The following is a 24668-nucleotide window of genomic DNA, read 5'->3' on the forward strand; positions in this document are numbered from 1 at the left end:
TGTAATACTAACTGGTTCCACTATGCACGTGCGTGTACAGTGTAGCGTGCACGTGCAGTAACCGGTCACTGAAGTGTCACTCATGGCATTGAATGCAGGTAACGTTGCAAGAATATTCACCAAATTTGATACCAATATTCATCAATCAGTTTAGACGACTATTTTTCAGACATTCACTGTCATAGTCTAGATCGTTTTGTGTCATTCCGGAAAATCCAAGATCCCTCGTCTGTCACTGTCACTGTCAACAGTTGGAAGCATCTCTAAAGTTAGCTTAGCTTGTTAGCTCCTTAGCTGCTAGCAAACCACTTAATTCAAGATATTTTTTAAGAATTTCACAAGTAGGAACAACTCAGCAGCTCCTATTTTTTGGTACGCTTGCTGAGTTATAATGGTTGTAGAGGGCTAGCTGGCTTAATTGTTGTGCATTTCGTAGACTACTGTACTAGAAAAATTGCAGCTAACGCTACAGCACTAGGCTAACTGGTAGAGCTGCATTGATAAGTTAGCTGGTAAGATAGCTAATGTCGTCATAGTTAATCGGAAGCGTTTGAGCAGGTTATTGAGCTTTACTAGTAAAATCCAGGGTTTGCTGACTCTCTTTCACGGTTTTCCTTGTAGACGACGACTTTGAGTGGGAGCCGCCCTCAGAGGCAGAGATGAAGGTGATCCAGGCGCGGCGGGACCGTCAGGACAAGATAAGCAAATTGATGGGGGGCTACCTACTGAAAGGTTACAAGATGCTGGGTGACTGCTGCGATACGTGTGGGGTGAGATGGCGCTCCGCTGAAGCAGAACATCTTAAGCACTGTTTTGGTGTTATGTGATGTAACATCTTAAATATATAAATAAAGTATCATCAGTAGGGTTGGGTACCGAAACTGGGTTCCACTATGAACTGGTTCCTATGCAACCAGTAGGAATCGAACAGGATTAGAATCAAATTTCGGTTCCTCATTTTGGTTCCACTTAATATATCGACTAACATAGTTTCCCTCTCGCTACTCAAGTCTATAGTTAGCTTGCTTTTAGTGCATTTAAAATGCCTAAAGCGAAGCGGTCGAAAGTGTGGCTATATTTCACAGCCAAGGATTCCGACATTGCAAAATGCAACAAATGTTTCAAAACAATTACGTGCAAAGGGGGAAGCACGTCGAATTTATTGAAACATGCGGCCACACACGGGATACTTCTTAAAGCAGAGGGATGCACCGTCTTCGACAGCTTGCGGTCAGCAGTGCCTGGTCCCAGTGACAGGCGCATCTTGCCAGAAAAGGCACATTTGGCAATTTTCTGCAAAATAACTGCTAAAGTTCTGGTTTAGTTAGCATACCAACTCAACATTTATTTTGTTGTTACTTGTTAATAGTGTAACTGTTATTTATTGTTAAATTATTGTTGTTGTTTGTTAGGTGACTTAAGTTTACTTATTTAATATTTAAGGATCCTACTTTAAAACGTTAGTATATTGTTTTAATTTAATGATTTTCAAAAAAATATTTTTAACTATAAAAGAGCCTTTATTTGATGTTATTTTTCAGTTTTTTTTAAGTATCGGTTTAGTAATCGAAACCATTTTAAAAGTACCGGTTCGGCATTAGAATCGTAAAAATCCAAACGATACCCAACCCTACTCATCAGTCCTTGCTTCTGCAAACAGAGAGCTCCAGCCCAGTATGACATATATGTACTGTAATGTTTGGTACCAGACTAACAAGGGACGTGTATGTGCCTCTGCAGACTATTCTTCTGCAGGATAAGCAACAGAAGTACTACTGTGTGTCCTGTCAGGAGCTGGACTCTGACGTGGACAAAGACAACCCAGGTAGATATTAACCACCCATATTTCAAACACAAAGCATCCAATTGTGTTCTTCCTTCTCTCTACTTATTTATCTCCACATCCACAGCTTTGAATGCCCAGGCGGCTTTGTCCCAGGTTCGGGAGAGACAACTCGCAGCCCAGCCCGGCCCCCAGGTGAACGGAGGCTCCAGTCAGGCAGCTGTGTCCATAGTTGGCCAGCCCAGGCCCGAGCACTGTGAGGGGGCTGCCTCTGGTCTCCGAGGGCCCCTGCCTCTTGCACCACCTGCCACCTCCGCCACTTCCATCCCCAGCTTCCTCCCTCCCCCCACACCAGCCGCCCCCCCAGTCCAGGCCGCTGTCCCCCTGACAGGCCCGCCCCCTCTGGCCCCCCAGAGCCCGGCTCTCCTGGCCGTGTCGCTAGCCGAGGAGGCTCTGATGCACAAGCTACGTTGGGCCACCCAGGAGCTGCAGGCTGCAGCCTCGGTGGAGAGCAGCATCCAGCTGTGCAGCCTCATCACCAGCTGTGCCCAGTCCCTACGCAGCCTCAGGGAGCTGCATCAGTCATGACACTTAACCACATGGTCTGCCGAACCAGACGCAAATGAAAACACAGATGCTTGGAAGCAACCCACAGACATCGAGGCAGCATAGGAGGACCAAGCAGTCAGGCTCCTCTCAGGGCAGACCGGCCTCCTGTCTGTGTTTGCATGTGCCTGCGTGCGTACATACATGCCTGGGCTATTGTCTGTTGACCTGTGGCGGTACACAATTGTTTATTGACGATTAATTGACAGACTTAATGGGATGCTGGGAAAAGACTGTTTAATTGGTTCAATGTGCTATAGACAATATACTTACGTGTAATTGGCTGGTATTGATGTATTTCAGAAATGTTCTTTTTTAAATCTGAGTTCATCCACGGTCATATTCTGCTTCTTATACTGCTTGCTCAGAGTTAGATGAAGCCCAGTTCCAGTACCACCCAACCGCTGTTTGGGTAGGCCCTTATTTCAGTCAAATTGGCTCACTGCACCATTTGAAATTGATCTCAGTATTTTTCCTGCAATGTTGTGACACATGTTCTAATAAAACCATGTTGAAAATGTATTTGTGTAGCTCAGTCATTGGTAGGGGGTGTGGAAGCAAGTTGTTTTGATACAAAGTGACAGACACATACAATGGGGGCGTAACACCAACATTCCATTATCTAAACTATAATCCTAATGATCTTTTTAGTCCCACAAGGCTGATAAGGACGTCAGACCGTTTCCCTTCTCTCCTTATATAGTGTGTTTACTTCGGTGCTGCGCCCCGCGGCGGTGCAGTAGGACTGGGCGGGGATAAACACGGCTAGAGCAAGGAGAGTCGGGGGCAGCACAAACAAAGGAAGCCGTTGAGGAGGACAATGCAAGGAAACCAGGCATGACTACCTTGGCATCAACGGCTCCTGTAACGTTATGGCTAAATGATTTATCTTACTAATGGCCATGGAGAACTGTTCCTGCAATAATTTGGTGTTGAGGAACAGAAAATCGCTTCAGTGAGGCACGTTTTATAGGCTGTTGTAAAAATCGATTTGGAATTAACAGCCACTTAATTAATAAACTATAGCGATTTTGTTTCACTGCAAACTCACCGCTAGTTATTTCCACGCCCTGGAATATTTTTTTTACTACGAAATTATATTTTTTTCGACAAATTATGAACGGGTTCCAAAACGGTGCTCCGGACTCTTTACCGGTGGGGAGCGTCTCTGCCATCGAGGGACTCCCTCCGCTACCTAAAGGCCTCAGCGGTATCCTGAACTCCAGCGGCGGCTCATGGAGAGACATAGAGAAAGTCTACAGCAAAAGAACTCGCATCCAGGCAGACATCACCAAATCTCGCTTCAGTGATTCGCTTGGACACAGCAAGCCCGCTAGTCTAGACGCGGCACTTGCTGTGCTGCGCAAAGAAATGGTATGATGACGATAAGAATCTAGACATAAAATAGCAGAAGTGAGACTGAACTTCAATATGCTTCACACCACAGCTCCTCACGGTATAAGTCGTGTTTGTGTTTCAGGTGGGTTTGAGGCAGCTGGATATGTCCCTCCTGTGCCAGCTGTGGTCTCTCTACGAGTCTATCCAGGAGTACAAGGGAGCCTCCCTGATGTCTGACAGCGCCTTCACCACAGAGAACGGCTACTCTGAGGACGAGGACGATGAGGAAGAGGAGGAGGAGGAAAACCCATCTGGGGTCCCCACAAGTGCCTCCCTCTCTCTCCCACCCACACAGAACTCCAGAGACCAGTGGATCAAAGATTCATTTCACATCCCCATATAGATTCCCATGTAAACCATCACCAGCAGTAGCGATTCTCTGCCTCTACTTTTTCTTCTTTAGGTCATGTATTCCTGCCAGACACAATTTCCAGTATATCGTTCTGGCGTGCAGTCCTTCCATTTGGCAGCTGTTACGTCCACAGAGCTATTATTTTAACACCACAGCCCAATTTACAGTTTGGAATTGTCTGATTGTCATTATGAACATTGTTTACAAATTGCCATGGCTGGCATTGTACTGGCATCGCTTCTATGGATTTGACCATGGTCTAATTATCCTCACTAAAATGCTGAATGTTAGTACAAAAGCTGGTTACACACTGAAGTCTGTCATTTATTGGTATCCAATCATTCTTAATTTTCTATATTTATAAGATTGTATGAGTCTGCGAAGACTGATGTGAATACACGCATATTGTCTGATATCAAGGCTTCATATCTGATCTTCAACATGGTTTTCTACTGTACACTTTGAATACTTTGAAGAAGAATGTAGTGAGACAGTCACACAGTATCTTTACTGTAACAATGATTAACATATTTGTTGGTTTACATCTGTTTTACAAAACCAGATTTTAAAATAAAATCATGATTCACCCATTGTTATGTTCATAATTGCCAACCCAGAAGCCCAAAATTACAATCCCTTGTCATTTTGTCTGGTCTCCATACAGTTTATCACCACAAGGTGGGGGTAAAAAACAGGTTTTCTAGAAGTGTGGCATTTGTGTCCAACAGCAAGATGACAGCATTTCCTCTCGTTTTGAGACATTCGTCAAACACATTCAGAACCTCAACAGGAGATCATCCTTCTTGTGCCAGATTACTTCAGGACACAGCCTACGAAGGCCCAGAAACACTTACATGAAAAACTTGGCACTGGCCAAAGCGTACGCATAAAGTTCAAACCAAGAGTTTTGCCAATCAAGGCTTGGCAGTGAAAAACATTATGTTCTAGCACTGTAATAGTTCTGCTGTGTGTGTGTGTGTGTTTCAATGACAGTATAAACAGTTGTGCCAGACTCACATGGTCTTATTAGGAAAGAACCCAGTCTGGTCTGGAACAGGGGGAGGAGACTGGAGAACTACTTTTTTTTGCTACTTTGGGCTCCTTTAATACATCCATTCTATTAAAACCACACAGTGTGTACACCATTCAATCCTACTTTCCTACCAGGAGGTGTCAGCATGTTAAACTGGGGGGAGGAGTGTGTATGAGTGTGTGTGTGTGCGAGTATTAATAGGGTCAACAGATGCACTGGATATTGTTAGATGTGCCTGTTTGTCTGTTTCCATCCCAACCCAAACCAACCCATGTTTCTAACTCTACCCCTCAACCCTTTGGGGTTTACAGAAAGACCAGTGGATACACTGCTCTACTGTACTGCAGTGGTATTTGAGAAAGTATTCAATCTCTGCAGTCTAGGCTTTAAATGGTCGTATAGGTTCGTTTTGAGGTTTGTTTGAATGGCTGAGAGTATTGAAGACTGCTGAGTAGGACTGTGGGTCAACTGGTGAATCATAGCTTCTCCCCAGAATCACACTCTGTCACTGGACCCAGCTGCCTCTGTCCATCCATCCATCTTCTGTTCCTAAAAATACCCCCAGCACTCCTAGGAAAATCCCCACGCTGCTGCCTGGCCTTCAGTAACCATGGGACAAACTTCCCTACATCACAGAGACTTGTGCTGTCTGGGAATCAGACATGGTTGGTTATCATGTTGTCCCATAGCAGAATTGCTGGCTATACGCGAGCATTTTTATAGTGTTAGTCCTGTTATGTTAGGGATAGTGTTGTTCAGACTACTTTTACAAAAGTATAATTTTGTGAGGGAAAGGGAAAATAAGCTGTAATGGATGCAAATAATTGGTCAGTAGGATTAAGCGTAAGCATTCAGCAGATCAAAGTCTATCACTACAGTTTGCACCCTTGTATTTTACCTATGTAAACTTAGGATACAATTACGAAACTTAACATACCATAAAATCAACACTTTGCTTTTCTCCCCCCACCCCTTCTCTCTCTCTCTCTCTCTCTCTCTCTCTCTCTCTCTCTCTCTCTCTCTCTCTCTCTCTCTCTCTTCTCCTCTCCTTTTTTGTAACACACGTCACCCACTTGGCTACTAAGAGAAGGGGAACTTCCACAAGTTAAAGTATGTTATGCCGTGTGGGTAATTAGTTATAAATGACCTTAGGCAAGATCTGTGGACTTTCTCATTGTTCTGGAATAACTCTCACAGACACTCATTGGACAGTTGCCTAAGAAATCATGTGAAGTATTCGAGTGTGCGCTTGCAGATTCGGTTCCGCTAATTGTCAGTTCCGAACAGAGGTTTAATAGGCAACACTTGGATGGCAAAACAGGAGTGATTCAACTCATCCAACAACACTTTGCGCGCAAGTCCTTGCTTGCGCTCTTTCCTGACGGGCTGAACGATCCCCGTTTGACGCATAAAATCCAATGCGGACAAGGACATACGATCGGAGATCATAGGAAGCAGAATTTATTTCTCATATGTACAACTAACTTCCAAGAGCCTACACTATGACTTCAGTATGGAAAAGATTACAGCGCGTTGGCAAAAAAGCATCAAAGTTCCAGTTTGTTGCATCCTACCAAGAACTCGTGCTCGAATGCACCAAAAAGTGGTAAGTAACTCATGAAAATTACTTTTAAAAGGGATAAACCTTTACCAGCTCGTGTCCCGGGTTGAACAGGGCGTTTCTTAGTCTATCTCGTAATATTCATGTAACGTCACGGGCACAATACATGTAGCCTTTTAGAGCCTAGGATTTTCGAAATGAGAGTAAACACATTTCCTGTTATGAGAACAGAAGTGCGTGTGCAACATTTCCGCTAGTGATGTGCACGCAACAGAAAATGATTCCATTCTCGGTACAGTCTGATCACTGCGTATATCATCATCACCGTCATCTATTAATCTTTAACTCACAGGATTAAGATGAGAATGATGAGGGATTTGGCTGGCATACTACACATTGGGGGAAGCAAAATTGCGCCCTTCCATAGACTCACTGTTTACAAATAAGCATTCCTTTAGTTTAAACTACCGTTCTACTATCTGGCATAAAGGCCTTATTATGCTCTTGATGTTGGTGATCTTCTCTGACCCATGGCACTCGTTAATAAAGTCTGTGAGAGCGGTGGTAAAGAACAACTGATGATCACATGAATAGTCTATAATGTTTATTAGGCCAGATGTGTCTCACAATGTTTGAATGAATTAAGTCCCTTAAATAGTGCATCATCTCTGTTATCTACAGAGCAAGTACCTTTATGTCTCGTGCAGGGCGACTTCAAATGTTGTCATGAAACCACGCCTGTTCCTCGGGTGATAAGATAACAGAGCTCATTTGTGTGAGACAGCAGAAATATGGAAAGCGTCCGCTAAAGGAAACGCTTCAAATTTACTTTCCAGAACAGATGCCATCCTGTAATTGGTTTGATCACCAACTCGAAACTGGAACTGTCAGCCTTGTAGAACCTTTGTAGAGTTCTACATTTTCAATCAGCCCGGCCTCTGACAAACACAGCCTCTGTGAACACATCATGTTGTTCCAGCTCTATCTGCCTGTCAATCCCAGGCTTATCATGGCGTGAAGCAACAGGGCTATAGGTTCTACACAGTTTCACAACCAATACTGTGTATGATAAGATAACACGGCTGACTCTTTTCTTTCTATAACACAAAACATTGAATGATGTGTCGACTTCCAACATACAGTAGCAACACTCTCACAATGTGTGGATGTCCTCTGGACCCAGCTGAAAACGAGGCACACAAACATGCTGGCGTAGCCTTTCCTAATCAGTCTAATCATTCATGATTCCCTTGCACATGTTATAACTCTCCCGTACATGTTATAATGCCCGTTGCACATAGTGTACATATTATCAGCTGACGCGGCACAGCAGAGGCCATGTCTGACTGGTCCATCTCAGACAGGTGACAGAAGTGGTCAGCTCCGCTGCTCTAGTGGGTCAAACAGCCAGCCGAGCAGCCAGGGAAGAGGGGGCTATTTCTGTAGCTCGTCATGCCAGCCCCCACCCAGCACTCTGCCGCCCGTACCCCTGTCTACTTCCACCCTCCCCTCGCCCCTCAGCCCTTCGGCCCCAGCCTTCATGTTGCTATTACGGACCTGCAACTTGAGACTTGATCAGGTTCAGCTCTCATCGCCCACAGCTAACTTTGCTGGATGAGCTTGGCTGAGTCATTGCAGTCGATATTTGACTGGTTGTACAATAGCTGTATTAGCAGTGTAGTCAGCAGTTGGTAAGGTTTCCTAGAAATGGGGATGGGGGTGGGGTAATCAGGGGAGGGGTAACCTTGGTAGGCTTTCCTTCTTTCAGCCAGGAGACCTGCCCTCGGCCCAGCACAGGTCACATGACCTAGCACTGCTTCCTCCCTCATTTCCTGCTCCAGAAGCTAGTCTCAGAAACACAATGGGCTCAACCAATCAACACGCACAAACACAGACACACACAAGCAGACATACATATGCCACATTTACCCTCCAGCTTATTCAGATTTTTGTCATTTGCAGTTATGTAGTGACTGTCATAATACCCCCTTGTCTAATTCAGCCTCTATTAAACAGTAGCGCTCTATGTTTACATGTTGCTGTTGGTTACTAATGGTCACTAAGCAAAAATTTTAGTTGTGTAATTTAATATTATTATTACTTTGAAGTACTATCTATATTATCAGGGGTTTGAAGAGATGGAAAATAGTCTTCTGATCCACAAGATGTTTTATACAATATTTTGCTCGGGTGACACCTCAATTCCCCTAGGCACTGCCAGGTAGATAGTCCAGACAGGACTGAGTTCCTCACTGTCTGTACTGCCAAACCAAAATGCATCGTGTATGTGTCATATGTGTTTCCAGGCAACCAGACAAGTTGAGGGTAGTTTGGACGAGGAGGAACAGGCGTGTCTGCACTAAGGTACAGACCGGACTAAAACCCACACCCCTCACACCACATGCGCACACACGCACACACACACGTACACACACGTGCACAGACACACACACATTGACACATTCAAACACCACACACCACACACATACCCAAACACAGCTTCAATGAAAGTAAAAGCCCAACTTCACAGATTAAAACGGTTTTGTTAACCCTCCGCAGCTCCATGGATGGCAGCCAGGTATCAAGAACCCGTACCGGGGCATGGTTGTCTGGCCGGTACCGGAGAATGTGGACATTGCCGTCACTCTCTTCAAGGTGAGGACTGTCTGTGTTTGGGGACAGAAACTGCTGCTCCAGTCCTCTCGTTCTCTGCCTCACCAGACTCTATTACTTTGTGTGTGTGAGTGTGTGAGTGTGTGTGTGTGTGTGTGTGTGTCTGTCAGACAAATAAACCGTCTCCATCTTCCTCAGGATCCCCTTTCTGAGGAGTACGAGGACAAGGACTGGACCTTTGTCATTGAGAGCGTGAGCAGTTGACCAATCCTATGCTTTCAAGTGACTTGAACTCAAGTGTCCCTCAGCTCTCCTCAGTTCTCTGACCAGCGCCTGTCTGCCTCTGTCTGCCCCCTGTAGGAGACGAAGGGCCATCGCAAGGTGCTGGCCTCCGCAGACATCAACATGAGGAAGTTTGCGAGTGCCACGCCCACACAGACAGACCTCCACCTGAAACTGAAGCCGCTGTCCGTCAAAGTGGTGGAGGCCTCGCTCAAGCTCTCGCTGTCCTGTATCTTCGTGAGGGAGGGCAAAGCCACGTGAGTCTCACTGCCAGAAGGAGGCTAGCGCGTCCCACTGGGATCATGCATCGTCGTCCACTAGTGATGACGTCGTCATGCTGTGTGTCGGCGTCCCCGAGTGATGACGTCGTCGTGCTGTGTGTCTGCGTCCCCCTAGTGATGAGGACATGCAGAGTCTGGCCAGCCTCATGAGCGTCAAGCCCACAGACATCGGTAACCTTGACGACTTCAATGAGAGTGACGAGGAGGAGGACAAGAGGCCTGTTGCTGGAGCCATGAGCAGAGCTGCTGCAGGTACAAGCACACAGACATATACACACACCACCAGCACATTCCATAGTTTCTATGTTTTCACCCCCTATTTCCTCCTCCTGTGCCAACCCCAGCCCCTCCAGCCCACCCTACTCGCACCCAGGACAGGAGACCTTCCTCTGGACACAACCCTCCACTTACAGGTACCCCACTCCGTCCACCCATCCTTCCCCCCTTTCCTGTCCCTATCTCCTTTCTATGACTCTCCTCTTCCCCATTCTTTCCGCATAGTCCACTTCCACAACATTTCATGTTTGAATAGCAGAACAGATGATTGGTGGATCGTCATCTTTCTCCCAGCATCTATCAAACAAGATTCCATGAGTTTCCATGTCATGTTTGCTATGTTAGCAACGATCATTTTGTTTGGAGAGGCAGAAAGGTAACATAGCAACACAATGAGGTCAAGGATCCATCATCCAACGAGTGCCGTATGATAGATTCAATATCTCCACTCACATCAAGTCTGAAGTCTTTCATTTTCTAACTTTTCATTTCACCCATTTTCTCTTCCTCTCTCCCTTCACCCTCCTTTCCAAATCCACGTCACATTCCTCTCTGCAACACCCATCTTCATTTACAATCCCCACCTTCCACACTCCACCCTGGCTTCCAGCCAGTGGGAGAGACCCTGGTAAATCTGGCAAGGCTGGAACTGCCCCCAGCCCTGTCCTCCACTCCAGACCTCCTCTGCCCGTCCCCCCAGGCCCTTCTCCCAGACCACCCTCCCGCTCCAGGCTCCCCCGCCCTGTGCCCTCCCCTAATCCCTCCCCTAGTCCTTCCCCCCAGCCTTCCCCCCAACCCCCAGGCCGGTCCAGGGGGATCCAGTCTGCAGTCTCTGTTGCTCACAAGCAGTCGGCCCCATCGTCCCATCTCCCCTCTGAGCCACCCGCATCACCGAAGCCCACCATGCAGACCCAACCACCCCCTGAAATGCTCACACCCCGGAAACAAGCCCTTGAACGCCGTCCACACACTGACCTTCCCACACGCCCCAAGCCCAGACCTGATGCCCCCACACACCCCACCCCTCATCTCCTTACACATCCCCAACGACCCTCAGAATCCCTCCCAGCCTCCAAACTTTCTCCAGAGCCCGAACTTCCCACTAAACCCCCCAATCCCCTCCTGCCCACTACTGAGTCACCCACACTCCCACTGTCCTCCTATGAAGCCCTTGGCCCCTCAGTGCGAGGCTTCACTCGCTCTCAGCCTCCGTCTCTGCCCAGAATCTTCAAGCCCAGCTCGGGCACAGGTACCCTGTGGCAGACTGTCCTCTGGCTGGCTGACTTGAGAACTTGGCTTTGGAACTTTCTTTGCTGCATGTTAGAACTTCCTGAAACACTTAACACTTGCTGACTCTGTGGTATGTTTGGTTGCTGTTACTGTAATACATCTGTGTGTATTTACTATAGATAGCCTGGGCTTGTACCTCACACCTGTAGCTGTAACTGTGTGTGTGTGCGTATGTGTGAACAACATGCGGTAAGCGTTTAAACAGCAAGGCCGTCTGCCTGAGTTTGGTGTGATGAGAGATCTGTTTCGGGTTCTCCACTTCCTTCCAATTCCTGTTTGATCTTCCTCTGTTTCCCTCTGTTCATCTGTCCTTCCGTCCACTCTGCTCTCCCTGTAGTGCCAGTGTCGTTTGTCAGGTGTCCGTTTGACGTGCAGACTGTGGCTCCCTCCCTAGATCCCCAGCCTCCTGTCTCTGGTTGGTCCCCTCTTTGATTGGACAACTGGCTCTATGACCATCTTTACCTGCTCCAATCGGCTGTCATAGAGCTCTGTCGTTCATCTGCAATCTCTCTTTGTCTTCCAGCAGTTCGCTCTCACGTCTTCAAACCTAAGCTTTTTCCTACTATGCGTCCCTCCTCACCTTCGCCTTTCACCTCTGATTCTCCTCCCCATGACGACACCGTGGTTACTGGCTCCTCCCCTCCATCCCTTCCTCTCCCTACATCCCCGCTCTCCTGCCCAGAGCCAGGTAGGGAGCCCTGGATCCCCTGTACACGTCTGTTGTCTTTTGGTAGGTGATGACAACAGTGTCCATTTGGATGATGCACTTTTGTCAGGCTTCCATCAGGAGCTAGGAGGCATTAATGCTGCTCTGCTGACTGATGCACTCATTGTTTTCTCTCTCTTTCTCTCTCCCTCTCCCTCATTTCACCAATGATCTACTCATTCATTAACATTCTGTCCCTCCCTATCCTCTGTCTTTCTCTCTCGGTTCCTCACTTCCTCTTTCCTTCTTCTCCGCTCATTCTTTCATCATCAATCTATCTCCCCACCCCTCACTCCCCAGAACCTTGTGGCCAAGGGAAGTGGTCCAAGCCCAGAGGTCCAGCCCCAGGCTCCTCCCCTTCTAACCCCTCCCATCCCTGTGACATCATCTCATCAGTCCCCCTCCTCACCAGTCCTGACCTGGACTCCCTCTGTGACCCTGTCATCCCTCCCCCCTCCCGCCTCCTACCGCGCTCCTCGCCCCCCGCCCTCCCCCGCTCCCGCCCAGCCTCTCTCTCTGCTCCTGCTGCTGCTCCTCCCACTACTGCACCTGCTGTTCTCGGCTCCTCCCAGTCAGGTACTAAACCGTTAGCCTCCCTGGACAGGTTCAGGCTGCCAGTATGGTCGTGGTTGAGGGGTTGAGGTCTGGAGAGCTGTTGCACCTGAAGCCAACCTGAGAGTGATGAACAGTTCTCTTAATTGGTTCATTTTGTCCCGTTAAGGTATTCCCCACCAACCCTCCCATGCTACCATGGAGACAGACCCCCCTCTGACCCTGACCAGGGGGGAGGATTCCTCCCACTCCTCCAGGATGGTCGCCAGCATCAGAATTGCCTCGCCTGCCTGCCCTGCTCCCACCCCCACTCTCACCCCTGCACTCCACCAGCCAGCCATAGAGAGTGGAGCAGAGACAGACATGATCAGGTGAGCTCATTGTAGCTCATGCATCGATCGCGTGTTCCCCTGCCTGTACTACCACATTGCGCTCTGCCAACGCTAACCCTAAGCACACCACTCATCCATACACCAACGCCTGAACGCTGGATGTTTGGGGGCTGATGTGTGTCCTGTTCGTTGTGTATGCCGTTCTGTGTGGTGTTTCGCCTGGCTGTGATGTGGTCTGATACAGTGAGCTGGCTGAATCACCTGTGTGTGTTGGAGGGCCGTGGCAGTCACCGAGAGACAGGATCTGTGATGATCCACACTCTACTCATATAGACTTCTGGGTAAAAGATCTGTTGCCCTTGGTGACATGAAATGGTTATTGTGAATGAAAAAGAATGCTGTCACGGATAGGGATCGTATTTATCGATATCGATACAATGTTCGAGACTGCTTAACGATCCGAGTCTTTATCGATATCACTATTGATACTTTTCTGGGATGAGCTTGAGCTAACCACCCTCTAAATGAATGAATTTGCCAAATGTTAAACATATAGCAGCACCCACACAACACACGCCACACTTTATATAAACAAGATTACTGAACAACATTTATGAGAATAACTTAAGTAAAACAGATGTCAAATAGAACAAGGGAAACGTGTTGTGAGGCTGGATAAAAGGAGCCCATATTGGCACAATGCATCCTGGCTCTGGCTAAATCTACAATTGTCCACTACAGATGTCCTATCCACAACCTGGATGAGTAGTATAATGACTGTGATTGGTTGTTTGACAAAAAGTGACATTGACAAGCCGTCATTGTTCAAGACTTTATGAAAAGTTCAACACGTTTCAACAAAAGGCACCTGATATAGCTAAATGACCAGCTAACCAAACCCAAACCTTCCTTATCTCATCCCTATTTTGTTCTGTCTCTGTTATTGTTTAACAAGATGCTTAGGCAGCCCACAGAGCCATGCTCCCGGTGACTATGTTTTGAATGATCAGCAGCGGGGCAGGAGAGGCTAGTCTTTACTCACACACTGACTGTGGTCGTAAAAAAAATCTGGTTCGTGCATGCATCAAATTTTAGGGGCATATGCGAGTGAAATGAAAAGTTGCATTGTAGAGCCCTGGCTCTTATTATTGAGGCTTATTATAGTCAACGATGGATACTTGCTACAAAGTTGGGGTGCGCTGACTGCGCTCACCATGCATACCTTGGGTGGAGGAGGAGGATTGTCCTGCAGCTCGAGTTGGCACTGTTGCTTATAGAAGAATAATGCATTTTACCTTTAGCTGATGCACAACGTTGAGGTGCTTATTCATTGCAGTAGTATTTCCCCCCCCACACACACGTAGTGCAGGCCATTCAATAGAATTGCGTAATTTTATTAGACAATCGATGTATGTTTGTGCACCAGTGATTTGATTTAAATGACATGACTTGTCTCTCGAGACAAGTTACATTATATTAGCCTACCTAGTCTCGATAGCGGTATCGAATAACCTCGGACCTTATTGATCTTCGGGTTTTGAGACGTTTGGAACCGGGTCCTTAGAGAACCGGGTATCGATCCCCGTCCCTAGAAGATGAAGTGGTGCTGGCATGGATTTGGAGTGGTTGCTGTGTAGATGACAAAGATTTGCTTCCATGGCAGCTGTTGATTGACAAGTGTAACCTCCAATCGAGTGCTGCTGACTTGGCCTGTGTTTCTAACCTCCCTGCTTGGTGTGCTCTAACCCCCCTCCACTACGTGACTTCCGACCTTTGATCCTCGGCATCTCTGTCCCTCAGTTCTGGCCAAGATGGCCACCCTGACCCCATCAACTCTGAAGAGTTGATTGTAGCCCCGCCTCCTCCCTGGCCCTTCTCCTCCACAGAGAGCTCTGCTCCCGGTCAGGAATCAACCAATGTCCTGGCAGCATTTATCACTGTCAAACCACCGATGGCTGATGAGGAAGCGGACGTCAAAGATTTGACCAAGAAGAACAAGCCCTCTCAACCTGCCTTTGCCCCGGTCAAAACACACTTAATAGCAGACAAGCCACCATTGGCTGAACCAGAACCTGACCTTGATGACATCATAGATACATCCAGTCAGACTGCAGGAGGCTTCTTTATGGAAGAGAAAGTGGCATCTAAGGTGGACACCATCAAGAGGTCTCCTCGGGACGCAGTAGTCGAGGAAGGAGGGTAAGGGAACATTTACACACAAACACAAACACCCCAATATCAAACATACACACATGCTTGAGTGTTTCCCCGTCATCTCAATCAAGTTCTGTTATCAAATGAATATGCATATCATCCTCAACAAACATACACCCACACAGACCTTGATCATGTGAGTACGCATGGTTTTCAGTTTGGTGACCCTTGCTGTTCCTCCTTTTCTCCAGATGTAAACAGAGAGCCAATCAAACCTTATCTGAAAGAAAAGTTGCCGCCGTAATGGACCTATCAGAAGAGGGCAGAGAGGATGGGCATAAAGAGACACAATCAAAAGCTGATAACAGACCATGTGACATGATGGAGAGACCTCTGAAAGACAGACCAGAGGAGGAGAGTATGAGACTCCCAGGTCAGAATGAGGACAATAGGTCAGATGAGGACAAGGAGAAGATAAAAAGCCTGTCTGGTTATACACTGTTCTCAGGATGTTCTCCAGAGACACAGCCTCAAAGTCTCATTCATGCACCTGAAGTACGGCCTAGCTTCACCCACAAACTGGAAGAAACAGCTAGCTTGACTCACAGGCCTGAAGAAACAGCTAACTTGACTCACAAGCCTGAAGAAACAGCTAACATGACTCACAAGCCTGACGAAACAGCTACCTTGACCCACAAGCCTGCAGAAACACCTAGATTCTCAGACAAACCCAAGGAAACACCCAATTCCTGCCAGAAACCTGAGAAAATATCGAGTTTTTCCCACAAACCCAAAGAAACACTTAACTTCCCTGAAAAGCCTAAGGAAACACCCAGCCTCTTCCACACACCCACTGGGGTAGCAGATGTGCCCGCTCAACAGCGCCCTCCAGCTGTGAATAGCAGCACCTTCGCCATCAGGCGTCCTAGGACTCAGGAGAAAAAGGAGGAACAGACGAACCAACCAGCAGCAGAGCCCAATGCTCAGGAGAATCCCAAGACACGGACCGTGGAGTTCCCCCTGTGGAAGGTTCTAGAGGAGAGAACACAGCAGGAAGACATCCTTAGAGGAGAACCATCATTAGACCTAGACTTAGGAACAGGGTAAGTATCGGTGGAGAACGTGTGCCTGCATGTGTGTGTCTGCTGAGGTTGAAAGGCAGTGTAACAGGGTAACACTCCTGTGTTTGGCTCTCAGCTCAGACAGAGACAACGCTAACAGTCGAGAAGCTGTCCAGTTAATCATCGTTGAAGAACGAGAGCTTCCTCCAACTCCACCTCCTGCCCCACCCACCACCCAGTCCACCATCCCTCCCATCGCCCTGACCACCACCCAGCCCACCATCCCTCCCATCGCCCCACCCACCACCCAGCCCACCATCCCTCGCATCGCCCCACCCTCCACCCAGTCCACCATTCCTCCCATCGCCCCACCCTCCACCCAGTCCACCATCCCTCCCATCACCCCACCCACCACCCAGTCCACCATCCAGCCCACTTCCCCTTCCTGTACCCCGCCCTCCACTCCGACCACTGCCACCTCCACCCCCAGCACTGCCATCTCCACAGGCCCAGCTTCCAAGCCATCGGTAAAGGAGAAGTGTGAGAAGCATGAGAGAAAGCTCTCTCCGCCTCCTCAAGAAGTCTGTGCGGAGCTTGTCATAGTGTCCGGTCTAGATTTGACAACCAGGACCACGGGGTCTGTCCCAGGCCGCTCCCTGCAGCTGGACCCCCTGCCGGCCTTAGAGTCAGACCCCCCGTCTGGAGGACAGGAGGTGGAGGGAGAAGACAAGCAGCAACCATCCGACAACCAATCGTCCAATAGCGAGACAGTGTGTGAGGCGGAGATGCCCTTGTGGGCGGCCCTAGAGGAGACGAGGAGAGAGCGAGGGTCGGGGCCAGGGAGCTTGGCGCCTCTGACAACCGTGACAAGTTCTTCCTTGGGGGGGTGAGTCTCAGAGTGTGTGTCCCCCCCCACCCCCAAAGCAGCATGGCATCACCCCATCTAGATACCTAAACCCACTAGGTACTAGAACACTAGACACATGTAGCTAATACAGTGCACTACCCACAAGTCCAAACCAGGCATGTTTGTAGTGTTTTGCTGCTGCGTACTGTGTCTAGATAGTAAATCGGCTCTGGAAAGTTTCATTGGTTTGGATATCTAACTTTTTCATTAAATGATCCCCGTTACTTGCTGGTGTCAAACCAGCCTACCAAACAATCATTTGTTGCGTTCACTGTGTGTGTATGTGTGTGTGGCAGTCGCTGTGTAGCCAGGGAGATTCCTCCTCCTTCACAGACCCCTCCCCCCTCAGATGACGCCACACATACAGACGTAGCGGTGACTGACAGCTCAGTAGCCTATCAGGATTCTGAAGCAGGGAAGGAGGAGGGGCGGCAGGAAGCGTCCGTGGGCCTCATCACAGCGTTAGTGGGGGTCCTGTATCGGGGGTGAGTCAGCCTTGGGGGGTTGGTGGCAGCAGCAGACTTTAGAGAACTCTGGATGCTTCTGCATGGCGTCACACACAACCTGTCCAAGTACACACTCTGCTGGTAAAAACATGTCACTACAACAACACTTTGAAACACCGGATGGATGTAGCAATATGTGTCTAAAATTGAGTCCGGAAGTTGACTCTGTTGATAGATGTGAGATGCATCCCTCATGCCTGCAGTAAAGTCAGTGAATTCATCATTCACGTACAGCATCTAGGTACCTAAACATCTGTCCCAACCTCCCACCTCCAGCTATGAGACAATGGCGTCCATCCTACAGCCTTCCGTCCAGACACAGGTACCAGACTCTGACCAGTCCTTTCCCTCTGACCTGGACATACTGCCCCCTGCGGCCTTCTCTGATACTGCGGAGGAACAGCCAATCACGGGACAGGACGGCCCACTGGACTCGTCATTGGTCTTAGAGATAAACAGGAAGGAGCTTTCGGAGCTGTTGTCGCGTCGGTGGTCCTCTAAACCCAGCTTGGTGGACCGTCTGAGACAGGCTGCCATAGAGCAGGAGATGACCTATGAAATGGTCTCTGGTCCTGATGAGACCACGCCTCCAGATCCATCTCAGACACAAAATAGAGAAACGCACAGAGCAGAGAGAGAGACCGGCAGCAGAGAGCGAGAGACAAAGACAGTGAAGGAAAAGTCAGAAGCTGAGACAGACAGACCAGAAACCCATCCAAAGAGGCCAGAGATGGACAGAGCAGAAAGGACAGGCAGACTAGACACAGAGTCAGCACCGCCGGAGAAAGCCAACGCTAGCAGCTGCGGAGAGGCGTGGCCTCCTCTAAAAGAGGTGGAGCTGGACGATATAGCCTATGAGGAGTTTCTGGAGGCCCCCGAACCTCCCCCTTTGTCTGGACCTCGACCAATCCTGCTGAAGGAGGAGGAGGAGAAGTGGGAGGAGCTGGAGTTTGAGCTGGGGCAGGAGGACCTGGGAACCGTCTGGTCGGCTGAGTTGTACATGGAGGGGGGCGGGGGGTAAGTGAAGTCAATGAGGCTGATGCCTGTTGAATGGAGATGCTTGGTCATGGTGGGTTTTCTGGCTTGAAATATCGAAGGCTTCCTGAGCTTCTTGAGTGTTAACTCGGTGTGCTGACTCGGTGTGCTGACTCGGTGTGTTGACTCGGTGTGCTGACTCGGTGTGTTGACTCGGTGTGCTGACTCGGTGTGCTGACGCGCTCTTCAAACGTGTTGGAAACCTGTATGTGGTTGAGAGTTACTGAGATGTTCCATTGAGTTTGACCGAGCTTGTGTGCATATTTTCATGATCATTGTTTTGTGGCCGTATGTAAGATTTGAGCTGAACGCTGCTGTGGATGCATGTGAATGTATTGTTCCATCCCTGTAGAGATCTGTCTGGTGTTGTTTGTGAAGTGGTGGGTTTGAAGCATGTTCCATAACTGTGGTTGCTGTATCTACAGTAGTCTGATGCACTGTGAACAGTGACAGTGGTCTGCTGTGGCCAGTTGTGCTGTGTATATGGTCCCAGCTTGTCAGTAGCTGGCAGTGTGGTGTGTGCTCATCATTCAGAACGTGCCAGATTTGGAGGTTGACCTCCTTCTCTGTCTCCCAGCCCACAGTCTCCTCAGGACCTCTCCGGTCTCCATGGTGCAGCCAATCACAACACTTCATCTGAACATGCTCCCCTTCAACCCCTCCCCCCACCTGTACCACTACAGGAAGTGGGGCCATTGACAGCCAATCAGAATGTTTCAGCTTGCCATAGCAACATAGCCAACCAACCGATGGCCAAGGAAAACAGCAATTCAGGCAGTGTACTGGTGACAGCCAGAGAGACAGCAGCCAATCAGGAGCCTGACATAACCAAGGATACAGACGAGGCCATATCAGAGGCAATCAAGAGTTCTGTAGTTCCCTGGCCCCTTCCACCTCAGTCCCTTCAACCAGAAACCTCGCCCCCTCCACCTGACTCCACCACCAAGACCCCCCCTCCACCTGACTCCACCACCAAGACCCCCCCTCCACGTCAAACACAGTCTGACACAGACAAGACCCACTCTTCGCTGACCCTCCCAGATATAGCCACCAGCACCCCTCAAAGACACTCAGTCACTAAGACCTCTGACTCACACACTGAAGACCCTGTCTCGAAGAACCAAAGTCTCCTGGAGGAGGAGAGATTCCTATTGGCCAAGTTACTCCAGATGGGAGGCGACACTGAGGAGGCTCCAGTCCCCGCCCCCCGGTGCAGGAAACGCCTCATCCCTTGTTTTCATGACAACGACCCCATGGTCATCCAGTTACAAACTAGCACTGACACTGTAAGCCATTCAGACGATCATAGGACTTACAAGTCAGAGGATTGGGCGGCTAGCGTATCTGCAGAGGATCAATGCTCCTCATTGGCTGAGTCAGGGGAGCCTGCAGAAAGTGTGGTGTGTGGAGCAAGTGTTGAGCTGGAAGATGAGAGGCTGGAGCAAAACTCCACCCTGATATCTATGGATAACACATTAGGGGGGTCGGGCCTAAAGTAAGACTAACCCCCATGTCAGATCCTCTGAGTCTACACCACACACCATCTCGCACTGACACACCGTGTCACACACCCTACACACTAACGCTGTGTCTCTGTTTCTGCAGGCCAGACCTTCCTGTTCCTGCGAGACGCTCCAAGAAACAGTCGTCAGACCCCGCCCCCTGCCCTGCTGATTCCACCCCCAGCCCTGCTGACTCCACCCCTACACCTGCTGACTCCACACCCAGCCCTGCTGACTCCACCCCTACACCTGCTGACTCCACCCCCAGCCCTGCTGACTCCACCCCTACATCTGCTGACACCATCCCCAGCCCTGCTGACTCCACCCCCAGCCCTGCTGACTCCACCCCTACACCTGCTGACTCCACCCCTACACCTGCTGACTCCGCCCCTACACCTGCTGACTCCACCCCCAGCCGTGCTGACTCCACCCCCAGCCCTGCTGACACCACCCCCAGCCCTGCTGACACCACCCCCAGCCCTGCTGACTCCACCCCCAGCCCTGCTGATTCCACCTCAACATCAGTCCCCAACAGAGACCGTGTCCAGACCCCTCCCACCAGCTCAGACGAGGGGCAGATGTCATCTAAAAGCCAGAGTCCTACAGACAAGGATGTGTCTGTTGCTGTTGTACCTCCCCGACGTAGCAAGAGGAAAAGCCCTCCCCTTCCTGTAAAATCTCAGGAAGTGACTTCAGATCCTGCGGTGACCCCTGAACCTAGGGTGATGCAGGTCAGAGACGAAACTGATGGGAAGAAAGAGACTGCTTCTCAGGAGGTAATACTCACTCACTCACTCACTCACTCACATTCACTCACTCACTCACTCACTCATTCACACTCACTCACTCACTCACTCATTCTTCTCCTTCTCCTTCCCTGTCAAGGTGTCTAATGTGGACACTGCAGACCTGGTTAGTTCCAGCCAGTCTCTGCTACAGTGGTGCCAGGAGGTCACACAAGGTCACCGGGGAGTAAAGGTTACCAACTTCAGCACTTCCTGGCGTAACGGCCTGGCCTTCTGTGCCATCCTGCACCACTTCCACCCAAAACTGATGTAAGAGACGTCTAATGTTTTGTCTTGTCTTGTTTGCGTGTCTGTTAGCGTAGCATCTCTGACAGAGGATGTTTTAGTGAAACGGTTAGTTTTCACACTTTTTATGGCTATTTTATCAACAGCACTCACTCCAAATGTGTTTTATTGCCTCTGTTTCTCTCAGAGAATTTGAGAAGCTGGACCCTCATGACATCAAGTTCAACAACAGGAAGGTAAAAGCCACACTGTGAAAACAGTATGTTCTCTTAGCAGTATTCAGGAGTTTGACTTTGTTGCCATCCACAGACAGATCTAATGTTGTCGTCATTATTATGGGCTGCAGGCGTTCGATGGCTTTGCTGGGTTGGGCATCTCCCGTCTGCTGGAGCCATCAGACATGGTCCTGCTGTCGGTGCCCGACCGACTCATCGTCATGACGTACCTGAGCCAGATCCGCTCCCACTTCACGGGGCAGGAGCTCAGCGTCCTCCAGATAGAACACAACAGCAGCCAGACCAGCTACACGCTGACGCAGCCCACACCCAGCCAGCCCAGCGATGTGGAGGCCGCCACGGCCTTCTGCGTCCGCAAGCTCCAGGAGGGAGGCGCCGCTGAGGGAGAGGCCAGGGAGGGAGAAGCCGGAGGAGGGGAGCAGAAGGTGAAGACCAACGGCAGTCTGGTGGCCCCTCCCAGGACCAAAAGACTACCCAGAGTGGATGACAGGGGAGGAGTTGGGGAGAAGGAAAGGCGAGGTGGAGAAGGGGAGGTGTCCAAGACCCCGGTTGCTCCCCCTAGGCCTCTGGCCTCAGCCGCCAAGTCTGGGCTGGGTCAGGTGAGAGACGCCGACCTGCTGAAGAAGAGGCGGCAGAAAATCAGGAGCCAGTCCATGGAATCTGAAGACACTCCCACCACCCAGGTACCAGCTAGCCAGACTTCCCGGGGCTTTACAAGACTCCCCCCCCATCCCCCCTGTGGGCAACATTCAAGTCAAATGTCTCCAGCGACTTGATAAATAACATGATTGTTCTGTCTCATGTCCCAGCATGACGGTGTTCCAAGCGAGGTCACAAACGGCTCCTCAGCAGCCAGAGAGAACGCAGAACCAGGTGAGTGTTTGAACAACAAAAACCTATGATTTATATTATGAGTTTGGGTTTGTGAATCTCCTTAGAAGGCAGGAAATTCCAAAGACCACATATACCTAACTGAAACAATATAGGCTTTTCCGGCAGGTTGCTGTGGGTTTGCTTATGTGGAATGTTCCTGTGTGTGTTTTCAGGATCGCAGAGAGCATCGAAGGCTCAGGAGTTTATCGTGAACAAGGAAGAGGCAACCATGGTCAGTCACAAATTCTTACTGTTCCTAGATATTCTCTATTGCTTTATGTACAGTACTGTATATACTGTATTTCTTTCCTATCATAGTCTTTTACTCGCCTCCCTAGTCTTTCCCCCTCTAATCCTTTGACCTCTTTTTTTCCCTCTCTGTTTTTCTGTCTTTTATTTTAAATCCATCCTTTTATCTATCTATTATGTTCCCCTTCCATGTATTGTCTTATCTGCATGTGTGTCTGTCTGGTTCATGTTGTGGGTGTGTGTGTGTGCGTCTTTGCGTGTGTGTGTCAGCAACTCCAGGACACTAACCAGTACGTGCTGAGTGAGCTCCAGGCATTAGAGACGGAGCAGAGGCACATCGACAGCCGAGCGGGCGTGGTGGAGAGACGCCTCCGTCGCCTGATGGAGACAGGTGAGGCCATGAGAGGGAGACGGGTGGGAGAGGCACGCGCAGCGTCATATGAAGAAGCCGGGCCATGTGGGTGTCCTCTGATAAGGTTGTCCTCTGTCCTACCAGGAAGTGATCGCGAGGAAGAGGAACGTCTGATCCAGGAGTGGTTTACATTGGTCAACAAGAAGAACGCTCTGATCAGGAGACAGGACAACCTGGAGTCGCTGTGAGGCATATTCCTCAACCTAACAAGGCTCTGACTTATAATACAAGCTAACTTATACAAGCTAACTTGAACTTCAGTCTAACATTAACTGTTTGCTGGCAGGCCAACCTGTGCTATAGTTTCTGTATAACTCCATCTCCTTGTTTTCCAGGCAAGAGGAGCAGGATCTGGAGAGACGCTTTGAGCTGCTGAACCGAGAACTCAGAGTCATGATGGCTATAGAAGGTGAGGTCCAATATAGGTGATTCCTCTCCTTTTTTCTTCTCCACAATCCTCTCCTCTTCATCCTCTCTGCCTCATTCCTGCTCTCCTCTTCAGACTGGCAGAAGACAAGTGCCCAGCAGCACAGGGAGCAGCTGCTGCTACAGGAGCTGGTGTCTCTTGTCAACCAGCGAGATGAGCTGGTTAGAGACATGGATGCCAAGGAGAGAGGGTAAGTGTGTGTGTGAGAGTGAAAAAGCGAGAAAGATGAATACATCCTGACAGCCTTTCGTCACAGTCTCTCTGTGTGTGTGTTTTCAGGGCTCTGGAGGAAGACGAGCGCCTGGAGCGAGGTCTGGAGCTGAGAAGAAGGAAGTACAGCAATAAGGAAAAATGTGTTCTCCAGTGAGAGAGGAGAGGCGTGGTCACTGTTGACCAATGAAGGAGCTGGATGATGAAACCATTATTGGACGGTTGAGTTAGTGGAGAGACCCAGCCGGCAGCTGGCTGGCTGGCTGGCTCGTTGCCCCATGGTGCAGACTGTTGGGAGTGAGTTTGACCTAGAACTCTACTGCTTAAGAAAAGTCTCCATGACTACTATTGAAAGTGTTGAACTATTTTTTCATAGCCTTCTTCCTTTTGTTGAACATGATATGCATGGTGTTTGAGATGTGTGCCATACGATGAGGACTTGTGGACAAAGATCAGTCTCGGTCTGTTATATAAACGAGTGTCCCAGTACTAGAATTCCTTTTTGGGACCGCAACAGATCACATGTTAGAAGGATTGTTCATGTCAATATATGGCAGTTTCCTTGAATGTTTGTCCCGATATCATCAAACAAATGGTTTTGTTATTTACCCGGTGTGTCATGTCGTGGTACTTTCTTGTTGTGTTGTATGAAGATGCTTTTCCTTCATCCTGTATCTGGTGATTTCCCTGTTATTTATTACCTCCAGTGTGTGCATGCTGAATAAAGCGGCCTTGTCTGTTCAGACAGTGTGTGGTCCACTCTGTGGGGTTCTGTTGCTTTGCCTGCCCGGACCAGAATATGTTGATAGTCCGTGAGTCTCTTAAAAACGACGATACATAACATGGCCAACAGGGGTCAAATAGTCACCAATTACACTGACAGAGAAGGACATAGAGAGAGAGAGAGAGAGAGAGAGAGAGAGAGAGAGAGAGAGAGAGAGAGAGAGAGAGAGAGAGAGAGAGAGAGAGAGAGAGAGAGAGAGAGAGAGAGAGAGAGAGA

General features: G+C 49.1%; 3 protein-coding genes across 14 annotated transcripts; all 3 read left to right on the plus strand.

Moving 5' to 3' along the window:
- Nucleotides 1-9: 9 nt before the first annotated feature.
- znrd2 (zinc ribbon domain containing 2) lies at nucleotides 10-2909 on the plus strand. 2 transcript variants are annotated; one of them, XM_084697940.1, is made up of 4 exons: nucleotides 10-98; nucleotides 622-770; nucleotides 1741-1825; nucleotides 1911-2909. In XM_084697940.1, exons 1-4 carry the CDS (start codon nucleotides 83-85, stop codon nucleotides 2369-2371), a joined length of 711 nt encoding a protein of 236 aa, XP_084554066.1. In that variant the 5' UTR covers nucleotides 10-82; the 3' UTR covers nucleotides 2372-2909. The 2 variants fall into 2 exon arrangements, with proteins under 2 accessions (XP_084554066.1, XP_084554067.1); XM_084697941.1 differs by lacking the exon at nucleotides 10-98 and adding an exon at nucleotides 128-372.
- A 239-nt stretch (nucleotides 2910-3148) lies between these two features.
- Nucleotides 3149-4730, plus strand: fam89b (family with sequence similarity 89 member B). Its single transcript, XM_084697942.1, has 2 exons — nucleotides 3149-3763; nucleotides 3870-4730. The coding sequence occupies exons 1-2, from the start codon at nucleotides 3506-3508 to the stop codon at nucleotides 4128-4130; spliced, it is 519 nt and encodes a 172-aa protein (XP_084554068.1). The 5' UTR covers nucleotides 3149-3505; the 3' UTR covers nucleotides 4131-4730.
- A 1508-nt stretch (nucleotides 4731-6238) lies between these two features.
- ehbp1l1b (EH domain binding protein 1-like 1b) lies at nucleotides 6239-24411 on the plus strand. Of its 11 annotated transcripts, none has more exons than XM_084698048.1 (29): nucleotides 6239-6778; nucleotides 9040-9097; nucleotides 9293-9388; nucleotides 9545-9598; nucleotides 9707-9885; nucleotides 10025-10161; nucleotides 10254-10322; nucleotides 10796-11434; nucleotides 11813-11890; nucleotides 11999-12205; nucleotides 12482-12757; nucleotides 12903-13104; nucleotides 14866-15264; nucleotides 15471-16322; nucleotides 16417-17166; nucleotides 17484-17672; nucleotides 17970-18710; nucleotides 19306-20223; nucleotides 20334-21006; nucleotides 21116-21285; nucleotides 21449-21497; nucleotides 21608-22180; nucleotides 22307-22370; nucleotides 22544-22602; nucleotides 22890-23010; nucleotides 23116-23215; nucleotides 23367-23440; nucleotides 23534-23648; nucleotides 23738-24411. In XM_084698048.1, the coding sequence occupies exons 1-29, from the start codon at nucleotides 6675-6677 to the stop codon at nucleotides 23823-23825; spliced, it is 8034 nt and encodes a 2677-aa protein (XP_084554174.1). In that variant the 5' UTR covers nucleotides 6239-6674; the 3' UTR covers nucleotides 23826-24411. The 11 variants fall into 11 exon arrangements, with proteins under 11 accessions (XP_084554174.1, XP_084554177.1, XP_084554175.1 ...); XM_084698051.1 differs by having other exon boundaries at nucleotides 11999-12163; XM_084698049.1 differs by having other exon boundaries at nucleotides 12002-12205.
- The last annotated feature ends 257 nt before the right edge of the window (nucleotides 24412-24668 follow it).

Source organism: Hypomesus nipponensis, chromosome 5 (genome assembly GCF_054491055.1).
Source record: "Hypomesus nipponensis isolate SF chromosome 5, ASM5449105v1, whole genome shotgun sequence".
Lineage (NCBI taxonomy): Eukaryota > Metazoa > Chordata > Actinopteri > Osmeriformes > Osmeridae > Hypomesus > Hypomesus nipponensis.

Excerpts from the sequence above, each read along its gene's own strand:
- znrd2 (XM_084697940.1), top strand. Across the intron at positions 771-1,740 it reads ACTGCTGCGATACGTGTGGG|ACTATTCTTCTGCAGGATAA; the intron begins GTGAGATGGCGC and ends GTGCCTCTGCAG. Across the intron at positions 1,826-1,910 it reads CGTGGACAAAGACAACCCAG|CTTTGAATGCCCAGGCGGCT; the intron begins GTAGATATTAAC and ends CCACATCCACAG.
- fam89b (XM_084697942.1), top strand. The coding sequence starts at position 3,506 with ATGAACGGGTTCCAAAACGGTGCTCCGGACTCTTTACCGGTGGGGAGC. Across the intron at positions 3,764-3,869 it reads CTGTGCTGCGCAAAGAAATG|GTGGGTTTGAGGCAGCTGGA; the intron begins GTATGATGACGA and ends TTTGTGTTTCAG.
- ehbp1l1b (XM_084698048.1), top strand. The coding sequence starts at position 6,675 with ATGACTTCAGTATGGAAAAGATTACAGCGCGTTGGCAAAAAAGCATCA. Across the intron at positions 6,779-9,039 it reads CTCGAATGCACCAAAAAGTG|GCAACCAGACAAGTTGAGGG; the intron begins GTAAGTAACTCA and ends ATGTGTTTCCAG. Across the intron at positions 17,673-17,969 it reads GTGGGGGTCCTGTATCGGGG|CTATGAGACAATGGCGTCCA; the intron begins GTGAGTCAGCCT and ends TCCCACCTCCAG.